Source organism: Rhea americana, unplaced genomic scaffold (assembly GCF_003343005.1).
Source record: "Rhea americana isolate MKP2758 unplaced genomic scaffold, rheAme1 scaffold_86, whole genome shotgun sequence".
NCBI classification, from domain to species: domain Eukaryota; kingdom Metazoa; phylum Chordata; class Aves; order Rheiformes; family Rheidae; genus Rhea; species Rhea americana.
Genome location: NW_028187044.1, coordinates 1,940,272 through 1,951,249, shown reverse-complemented (window position 1 = coordinate 1,951,249; position 10,978 = coordinate 1,940,272). Strand labels below are relative to the sequence as shown.

At 43.2% G+C, this 10,978-nt stretch overlaps 1 protein-coding gene across 14 annotated transcripts in view; it reads left to right on the top strand.

The window, feature by feature from the left end:
- Positions 1-409: 409 nt before the first annotated feature.
- LDB3 (LIM domain binding 3) overlaps positions 410-10,978 on the top strand; it is a 122,189-nt gene continuing 111,620 nt past the window's right edge. For 10 of the 14 annotated variants that reach the window (XM_085323701.1, XM_085323699.1, XM_085323698.1 and 7 more), the window contains exon 1: positions 6,875-7,094. In XM_085323701.1, the coding sequence (XP_085179827.1) occupies positions 7,002-7,094 (93 nt within the window). In that variant the 5' untranslated portion in view covers positions 6,875-7,001. The other 4 variants (XM_085323694.1, XM_085323693.1, XM_085323692.1 and 1 more) reach the window with 4 other exon arrangements.

Sequence of the window (10,978 nt, the reverse complement as noted above, 5' to 3'; positions counted from 1 at the left end):
GCATGGGAAACAGAAGGTTTCACACTGTTTCCTGTSGCAAGTAAAAGGCACCAGGGCCACCCACAGGCTCCTAACTAGCGACGCACTAAAGCACACACTTAAAGTGCCTTGCTGCGTCTGGACCAAACTCTGATACCTGCCGCCCTCACACATCTCCTCACAGGCTGGGAGCCAGGCGCGCCCCAGACGGGTACCTCAGCTCCACCACCAAGCGCCCGTCCCGCCACCCGCGCCGCTTTCCAGAAGGTTCGGCCAGGCCCCGCCCCCCGCGGCAGGCCCCGCCCCCCGCGGCAGGCCCCGCCCCTCGCTGCCCCGCGGCGCCGGCACCTGCCGCCGGGACGTCGCGCGCCGACCCTGGGGACCGCAAGCAAACAAGTGAAGTTTGAATTCACGAGCGGGTGTTTGGGAGCGGTTGGGCGCGCGCAGCAGGTAACGGCTAACGGTCCCCCGCGAGGCCCCGCCCCGGCCGGGGCGGCCTCGCCTCCGCTGTCCGCGGCGCCCGGCGGGGGCGCTGTCTTATCGCCTTCCTGCCGGCGGCGGCTCCCCGGCCCGGGAGGCGGAGCGCCGCGGTGCCGCCGGGCTCTGCCGCTCGGCGCGGCGCGGCGCAGCTCGGAGCCGCCGCCGAGCCCCGGCTCCGAGGAACGGCGAAGCCGCGGCGGGGGGCGCGGCGCGGGCAGCGTAGTTTCTTTTCCAGCCGAAGCCAGTCACGGTCCAAGTGCTGCTTGCAAATGAAGACTGTAGAAGGGGAGCCGCGTGCTGCCTTTAGCCGGGGAGTTGGCAGCTCCCCTAGTGGAAAGCGTTTCCTAGTAAAGCCTTYTCCATAAGGGCAGAGACTGGTAGGTGAGTCATGTGGCAGCAGTCTAACTTGTGGGAATTGCGCAGGTTAATCCTGGGTCCTGCTCACTTGTGAGCGTGAGGAGCCTCATCTCGGGAGGCTCCACTGCCTCGCTGAACACGGCGGCCTGTGAGGAGCTGTGCAGCAGGAAGACGAGGCTGACGCCAGGGTCTCGCCACGGCGCCGTGTTCCGCACRCTGTGCCAGCCCGCCAGAGGCAAGGCAGCACGCAAGTGTGCGGCCAGAGGCAGCTTGCCAAGGCTTGCACGTGGGTTCTTCAGCCGTGCATCACGTAGGCTTGGGTAGGTTGGTTGGTTGGCTTTCTRCTTGGTCACAAAACAGTCAGTGGGATCTTAGGCAACAAAATGCAAAGTAAAGCAGTCACAGAGTTGCATTCCTGGTTTTAGACTAGAGYTGGGAAAGCATAAAGACAAAAATGGCAAAGCATTTTGCAGCCTTCTGTTTCTGTTTTAAATGCAGCCACCTGCTTTAGAAACTGAGCCGTGCATTTTAATMCAGTCTCTCCAGTTGACTCATTTGGTGACCTAAAGCTGATAACCTAACTGCTATAGCTAGCTTATGTAAAGGAGAGATGACAGTGTTACCTAAATAATGGATGTTTTGGGTTCTCTATCTTAAAATATGTCTCTGAATATCTATATCTACRTATAAAATCTCTTGGAAAGGTAGGTGCCACAAAAGTGTTAAATGCCATAGTGGAAATCTTTAAAAACAATAACTGAGACCTTAGTAACGTGAGAACTCAGTAACATACACTTAAGTCTTTTTGTAATACAGGAAGGAAGAAGTGTGACTACCTTTTCCCTTCCTGCAGGAGCCTGTCTCTCTGTAGGTATGGCTTTCAGTGTAGCATAGTTACCAAAGTCTTTCGAGTCTTCTAAAGGTGTAAGTTAGCTACACTAGAGTCTACCTGTCACTTACAATAATAAAAGGAGGATTGTGGCAGGAAAAAAAAAAACTAGTTATCAGGAAAAAAAGTCTAAAATGTGAATCTTTTGTAATGGTGAAGGTAGTATTGGTGAAGGATCTGGAGGTGAGAGAAAACAAATTTGATGCAAGTCTGTAAGGTGATATTAGCAGCAGCAAACAGACAAACTGAAAACTGAGCTGCATTTCTGAAGACATCGTATCGCTTGTGGGCAGGAGGGAATAGTATTCCATCGTTATATTACTCCAGGAATCCTGTGTTCTGTTGGGACCRTCAAACTGCATTACTGGAAGGATAACAACGAAGCAGAAATTGGTGAAGCCAAAGGTGATAGAAAATGTAGTTCCTACAGAAAGAGTAAAGTACAGGACTTAGGTCAACTTGACAAAGAATCATCTAAGAGGAATTCAGGAGTATGAAGTTCTGTAAGAATTGAAGGGTGGCAATTAAATGGTGGGTGAAACAAYGTGTATGAGGAAGTACAAGAAGGATTAATTGGACTTAGTCCAGAGCTCAGCAGTGAAGGAAAGGAGATGGAATTGAGCTCTATTGCCCTGTAGAATAGTCTTGTTGTGGAAGCAGTATTAAAATTCTACTGGGAAAAATACTTGCTCTTGGTAGTTATTTTTGTATTCAGTGTGACATTGGCAAGGATATGAATTCTGAGCTAAAAGGCTTTTGCCTCTCYAGTGGCTCCGATTCAAATTCTTTAGTACCGATTAGCCCATATATAGTAAATACATGCTCTTCTGTTCCACAAATGGCTATGAAGATCAGTCCCCAAATATAGCTATTGTACCCCTGTTATTCCATGTGGAATAAAATTAATGTTGAGTTAATCTGAAAATTTGGAGTAATCTAGGACTGCATATACTAGCCGTCTGGTTCAGAATGTGAGTTTTTCTTCGTTTGTATGTGTCTGTATCTGGGGTAGCTTCTTTAGACATACTCCCAATGTATCCCCCTTGCCTTCTTCTTCTTCTGGAAGAGTGCAAATAATCTTAGTGGGTGCTGTGTAGGAATACATGTGACAAAACAGACATTTTTTTCTAAAACTGAATGATGCCTTTTTGTACTGCTGCTACACAGGGAATAGCAGGGAGGCAGCGATGAGGGAAACTGAGGCAGAATGCTGGTGTTTTATCTTTTTTTTTTTTTAAGGGATTTATATCCAGTTTATTGAAGATCTTTTAATCAAAAAGAAATAATAGCTTACTCCCTCGAAAGATTATGTCCTTTGTTTATCAAAAGGAAAATATTATGGAAGTCGTGACTTTGCAAATATGTGCCAAAGAGGTATGGTCTTTTGCAGACCGAAGTCAAATAAACTCTCAAGTAATCTACCTCTGAAATGCTCAGTTGTACAAATGATACAGCTTTTTTTTRCTGCGGTAAAAGTAACAGGCTCTCCTAGAAGTACACCTAGCACTGCAGCTAAAATATAGCTGATGAGTAATGTGGTCAGCCTAACGAAGTGGTAGCAACTTGAACAACTGGAATTTCCATGGCTTGTGTCCTCCATCTTAATTTAGCATTGACTCTAGTGGTTTTTATTTCATTCACTTAATGGCTATGCACTCCCAAGCATGCAGTTGTAGCTTTCCTGAGGTGGTTTCACTATAATACGACAACATGGTCTCCTAGCATATGTGAATTGTTTCCTCTTGCATAGTGTTTCTGACGTAGTTGTGGAAGCACGACTCTGCTGTGGCTCCAAGCCATTCGCTGGAGGTGGCAGTGATCTCTGCCTGTGGAGCCTGCCGGCGGCTGGAGCCCGTTATGCCCAGGAGCCGTCCAGCTTCCTCACAACTGTTCCCATCAGTCAGCCAGGGACAGGTCTGGGGGACCTTATGAACTCTGGACAATCCTTCATTTTGATACCTGAAGAGAAAATGTCACCCTGGTCTTGGAATTTGTTTTTCTTCAAATGTTACTTCTTACGCCACTGACCTGACTCAGCAGAGCTTCTGTCTGAAGGGAGGGAACTACAAGTGCGTCACTGATTTTGACTAAGCTGGAAAATGTAGGAAGGAAGCCACCCCAAGAAAAATCAAATGCTATTGTTTGAGCAAACAAAAAAAGATTTTTGGAACAGTATTTTGTTATGCTAAGAAGTATGAAGCAACTAAAACCTAATTTAAAYATCACTAATTTCTACAAACAGGAGGATTGTATGTAAACACAGTTTACTTCACCTTTGGCTTTTCTAGAAAGTTTTGGAGGGTTTTGTGTTGGTAGCTATGATGGCACTGTACCTGCTGCAACAATTCAGTTCCCTCTGCACGTGCTGGAGATTTGATGCTGGCTTTTTAAAGAGCACTGTGTCTCTGATCTGTACCTTTGAAAACAGAGCAGGTCTTCTGGGTGAATCTTGCATCACCAGCTCTCTGCTCGAGAGACTGCCTGTTGCAGGAGTCTGCAGAAGGCAGGGGGGACCTGTGCTGAGTACCCCCTGCAAACAGATCTGTGAGTGCAGTGTGAACTTCGCTACTGTTAAGAGTTCTCCATTATTAGGCACAGCACTTACTTGGAAGAGGATAGATGGGAAATGAATTGTGACAGGAGAGATGTGAAGCAGCACAAAGCCAAAAGGGAAACCTGCACAGGAGGGAATGGACTTCAAAGGCCTAGAAAATGAGAATTTTGGTAGTGATAAGGTGGGCATAAGTAAGAGCTGCGGGTGTTAGCTTGTCTGGTGTTGAAGCAGAGTATTGGCCAGGACAATGGTATTCTCRCACTCTTTTAAAAAAGTGTTGAGCAGTGCCAAAATTTCAAGTGGATGCAGAGAGAAACCAAGGGAGTGGGAACAAGTGAGCTCAGTTTAACATTTTATACAAATGGTAATGCCCCTAATGAGGCTACCACTGTAGTTTCATAGCACACTCTGCAGCCTGAAGGATCTCATGGACCCCTTCAGACATCATAAACAAATAAACATATGTCATCTTACACGTGTGAAAGAGACAGAAGGACRAAGTCTGATTAAACAGCTCTTTCTTAATATTTAGCTCTGTTCAGCTTGCTGAGTGTGCAAGTTCTAATACAGTTCTTTTTTTTTAACGTGAAGATTTAGATCTAGGAACATAACTTGCTTGCACCTGGTGATTCATAAAAATGCAGCCTCTCTTTTGAATCTTCTTTTCCTGCAATTATGTCTTTACTAGTGAATCAGTAACTTGCCCTGTTTCTCCTGCTTTTTTGTGTGCACGTGGGTGYGTGCGTGCGCATGCGTGTGCTGCTGAACCTTTGAAACAGAGCCAAGACAGAGCAGTAGARAACAGCAATGAATTCCAAGAAGAGAAAAGGAATCGTGCAGAGGGAGTTTACCTTTGATCTTCCATGTGTGCAGGTGCCCTTTAAAAAAAATCCAGTGTTAGATTTAGGAAGAGGCCTGCTAAATAAACTGGGCAGGCCTGAAGGCTCTTCAAAGTGCAGCACCTCCTCTAAGTCATCCTCAGACCTCACTAATTATGGTCTCCTATAGAAATATTTTACAAATGCTTTTAATTTAGATGCATMATGGAGGCATTTGCAAGACAGCAGTAATCTATTTTTGTTTCAAGCTCTATTTTGCCATTTGCTTTGCTTTTGGGTTGGGCCAGTTCCACTGTCTGAGTCCATGTGAGCTGCTGCAGTTTAATTTGGACCTCTGCTTAAAAAATACAGTTAGGTCATTTAGTCTATGCAGAACATGATTATTTCTTTGTATAAGTGGCRCTTCTGCTGCCATAAGTGCTATACAAAAGCTTTTATTGCCTCATGATTTTGAAAAATTATCAACAGTCTCCGTAGGTAAAAACTGGAACCCTATTAGTGTTTGCTCTCTGTAATTTCACCATCAGTTTCTCTGTGACACTTAAGACACAAGCCCATGCACCTTAGGATTTAAGGTGTGTGAGCAGAGAAGACTTCATGTCCACATTCCAGCTGAGGCACTGGACTCCAGGGCATGATGTGGTTTTGATCGTCTTTTTTGCTAATCAGAGGGGAGCCTATGCTTGTTTTTCACCTTAATATAAGAGGAATTACTTTGTGTGATACGAGCATAAAAACTGGAGTGCTACAGAGAAAAACAGTAGAGTGGTTCTGGAGGTGCCGTACATATTAACAACTTGGAAGAAGGGAGCATTATTTAATGTTTATAACTTTATCATGAGAGCAGAAACTGTTCATTTATATTCATAGCTGTGCCAACACCCCCCCTACACACACCCACACMCTTGTTCTCCATATTTTAGTTTTTCCCATTCTAAGGAAGAACTGCTATTCAGCATTGCCAAACTTGGGCTGTGAAGTTTTATGGAACATCTAATACAAGTGCAATAGAAACTATCAAATATTTCAGGAATAAATAAGGAAGAAAAGTAGCTAGCTATTTGTCATCTTAGCCTTCTGCTTAACTGTCGTTTAAGAGACTTGTATCAAAATTATATCTAACAGATATGTGATGTAACTAAGCTTTGCCACAGAAATTACGTGCTAYTTAGAAATAACTGGTAATACTTCTAGCTGCATTCCAAGAGAATAAATTTTATGTTTCCCTTGAGAAAGTAAACGCTATGTAACAAAGAGCCACAAGTGTATGGATTTTTTTTTTTGTGATGGTAAATGCATATAGTGCAGGGTTTTCAATTTAACAGACCAATGCAAAGCAAGCTAAACACTTTTTTTTGCCTCTCCTGTAATGAATGGAAAGATCTACATAGAAAGCACTTATTTGTAGTACATTATAGATCACTGTGTAATAAATATATATTCTGAAATTAGCTTAGTAATGGCTTTGTAGTTGTTAACAGGTTTGTAATAAGATCTGAATGTTTGGGGTTTTAACATGTTTTTTTTTTTCCCCAAAATATATTTTGTCCATCTCCATAATGTAAGTGAACATGAAGGGGGGCTTGGGAAGCCTAGAAAGATCTGTCCCCGTCCCTGGGGGCTATRTTAGACCTCTGAGTCATGAAGTCTTTGCATAGTAGGTGTCTGGTTACAAACCTTTTATGGGCCCTACTCAGCTGGGATATCAGCATCTGCATTATAGCTTCCATCTATTCTTAGGTGGTATCCTAGCACGACTGAACAGGCAAGGCAGGAAGAGAATATACTTTCCTTATAGCAAGCCCTTCCCTCTTCTCATTCTGTTTTTTTTTCACACTTTCTCTGTTTACCCCATCCTTCTGTTCTGCAGTGCTTTGTCATCAGCTAGTGAAAGAGGTACAGAATGGCTTACAGCGTGACTCTGAATGGACCTGGACCATGGGGTTTCCGACTGCAAGGCGGCAAGGACTTCAACATGCCCTTGACCATCTCCAGAGTAAGTGAACAGAAAGCTTCATCAAGTTTGTATAGGTGGGAGAATAGCAGTGAGCTAACTGTATGTACACTGTGGTCTGGCCAAGCAAAAGGGAGAGTCTCTGCAGCTAGGACTGAATAAAAAGAATGTAATATAGATGTTAAAATTACCAGTTCAAGGCACAGCCTGTCACTGATGATGCCACAGAGAAGTATGTTTGGYTGGATTGTGTATTTTTAAAAATGATGATACGGCCTGTCTTAAATGAGCTTCCAGTTCTGCTTTGTATAGTGTTGTACCTTTTCTGCTGGCAAGGGTCTCTCTGTTGCTGTCTGTACAGACTTTTGGGGGAAGGGAATAGAAGAATTACAAATAGCAATGTAAAATTCTATTTCCAGAAAATAAGTATATAGCTGCTTCTAAATGTGAAGTCTGTATATAGGACAAAGATAGGGATGTATTTCTCCCTTTTTTGGGTCAGGGAGGTACAACAATTGGGAGAAARTCGACGTGTCAAGCAGAAGACTCAATAGTGCTGAAAATACTGTCTTAAATTATGCAGAAGGCTTCCATTTGTAGCTGATGAGCAGTGTTTGATTTAATAATTAATTACCCAATGCATCTGTTGATTATAGTCCTTTTTTTTCATAGCCATCTTTTTTTCCCCTCTATCAGAGCAGTATCTTAAGGTGTTTCAGTGGAGTGCTGTTATTACCTGAATTTTGTTCACTGAAAGCTTTTAATGCTGAATAGTCCTCAAATGCAAAAGTTTACCGTCCTTGCATTGCTCTTACAAAACTAGATAGGTCTGTGTAACTTTTGACTTGGAAACTCTGCTTTCCAGTATCTCTCAGCAGCTCCTGCCTACTTTTTTGGCAGTCACAAGTTTATTTCAAAATGTTCAGATCTTTTAGACATGTCCTGGTTGCTCCACAAATGACCTGCATAAGGCTTATCAGTTTGCAGAGCAGTGACGAGAGAGATTACTTACGTAAGTCTTTAAAAGGAATACTGGAATGATTTAATCAGATAAATAAGTAGATTTCAAATAAAAAGTCTGATGCACTGCAAAAAAAAATCAATGTTACTTTGAAAACTTTTCTTAACAAAAAAATACAGTCAGTTAAAGTATGGATGTCAAATTGCTATCCCTGCAACAGTCATGAATCAAAGACATCGGCAAGCTTATGAAATCTTAACTATCCTATTTCACATTCAAACCATAAAGCTCTGCCTTATTTGCTCTCCGTTATTCTTACATACAATATTCCATTCTCCATAGAGAGCTGTATTTGTGTTACTGTTCCTGTGATGATGAGAGGACTTCTTCATAATCCCTTTTGCAGAAGAGTTCTTTGTGCTATAGGAATGACAAAGAAGGATGTTCTGTCAGTGTTACAAAAAGTGACTGCTCACAAAAATTCACTTTCATAAGCTTATACTAATTTTAGCATGGTTAATAGTTCTGATATTTCTTTCCTTATCCCACTGAAGGTAAGGATGGAGAGATGCCTGTGTATTCCTGTAGGCCTACTCATGACATTTTAGCATCCTGCTCTGTGAAGAGTTGAGGTTTTTTTTTAAAAAAGTGATTCAATCATACCTAGAGGCCACCTGTCAAAGACTGACTTGTGACACTTGCACTGTATATGACACAGTCAAAATGAAAAGCCAGTTGTTTCCCAAAGAACCCCTGGTCTTAGATCGTGATCTCTTAAGGGAGACTCACTTTGCCCAAAGGTTGTATGATTCTCTTGGGGCTGTGAGGGCATGTGATGAGCTGGAGTAAATCTCTGTGATGGCTGGATTCCCAGAGGCATGGAAGAATTACCCTTTTGCACAGCTGGCTGCATTCCTGGCAGTAGAAGTGTCAGAAGTGTCAGTTAAATGCTTTGAAATCTTCCCCAGTGAGGCCCCATTTTTAATTGTGRATGTTGCTTTAGAAATGGAATTGGACTTGGAAGCCTGCTTTATGGAAAAAGTAGACATGCAGAAATGAACATACTGTGTTTTGGGGAGAAGAGAAGGGAAAGCTGGAATAGGAATGCCTGCTGTTCATAAAGGTTTTAATTTTAAGAGTTTAGTGTATGGCTTTTGATGATCATGTTCTAATAAAGTCTATTTTTGCTTTAGCATCTTTCGAATAAATAAAACTATGAGAGATTCCCATTATCAGCAGACAAGTGAGGTGAGCTGTGAACTCAGCCATAATTGCAGTCTTAACAAGAGGAGAAGGGAAGACTGCACATAGTTGCTTTTTTCTCAAGAATGTCTTGAGAGTATAAAATGACTGTAACAAAGATCCTTTTCTTGGGAAGAGCATGCAGCCAGCAGGTGTCATACACATCTATGAACTGATTTTGATCCACAGCTGCGCTGAGATGGGACCAGGCTTCCGATGTGCAAGAGAGTAGTGCCTAAATTGTGGTCCTTTCAACTGAAAGGACCACAGAGTTGCTTTTAATACCAGATGTGGCATGATCTTTTTGCCTCCTCGTGTTTGGTTTTCCTCCACACAGGCAGTTAGGGTTTACCTATGGGCACATTTATACTCTTAACAGCTCCCAAGCAGTAAGGTTAGTATGGGGTGCCACTGAGAACAGAAGGATTCACCCTGTTTGGTGGAGACTATGCTCTTCTGTTATGCTGCAAATCATACAGTGGCAGAGTGGCCTCTGGCCTCCTACGAAAGATGACAGCGTCTGCCATACCAGGATTGTTCATTCCGTCTATAGTCCTACCTCAGCATGTTTTCAAGGGCCTTTCTGCAAGGGAAAGCTAGGATTGTTACTAGTATTAAGCCAGGCCACAGCTGGACGTAAAGTGGGCACCCTGGGCTTAGGGAATAGAGCTGTGGCCTGAAGCTCTGGGGATCCGCACTCTGTCAGCCAGCCCCTGACGGTTCCCGTGCTGCCCCTGCTTTTCCACCTGGGAAGCAGGGGAGAAAACTGAAGGTCTCTGAGGCCTGCTTACAAAAGCACAATGCAAGATTGAGGATTTGCTCATATTTCTGTCCAGGAAAAAACTCTTCCTCTTAAAACAGTGAGCAAGAAAGGGAATTACTCTTTCTCAGAGCTATGTGTTACAACAGTTTAGATTTAAAGGCATTTTTAAAAATGCCTTCTTAGGTGCTGTCTTTTCTTTCCTTTTGGGAGGTCCAGGTGATCATATCACTGCTGAATAATTAACAGCGTAAAACATGGGTACCAGTTGGTCAGGTGGGTGACAGGTGAGGACAGTTTTGTGTCCCCCCTGAAGAGGAACATTGTGCTTAGTGTTCCACTGTGTTCTCTATCTAAAAATAAGTGCCTGTCTGCTTTTAGTAGTGGGAGGGGAAGAGAAGGGAGAGAAACAGCTACATAAGAGCTAGTGTCACCCTGCAGCTTCATACTCCTTTAACAATGGAACAAACTTTTCTTTAGAAAATAATCTGGAAAGACTGTATTTTAAAAATAGTTTTCACACCCTACAGACCTTCCTGCCMTCTAGGATTCATTTGTCATGAGCAAGTACGAGAGGTAAGAGAACAGTAGTGACTGACTCTCAGTGAAGCTGAGCATCTGTCAGTCTTACTGAAATGACTGAGAGTTGCAGGTTATTGGCACTGCTAAGAACCATCACCATGGCCTAATTGTATGCATAAATCTTTTCTTTCCAAATTGATGTAGGCAGGAAAGCAGTTTATTTTCTTCTACTGCCTGCATAGACTGCCTGAAAGCAAGCAGAATTAATTAATTTTACAGACCTAATCCTGTCTAAGAAGGATATTAGGCATGGTTAATCATTTAAGTGCTGTATTGCCATGTTACTTAAGATGGTGTAATTGTATGCAGATGGATGCAATGACAGAGTCTCCGTATACTTGTGAATGATGATCACAGAACAGTAAACTCTTCTACTGAGAC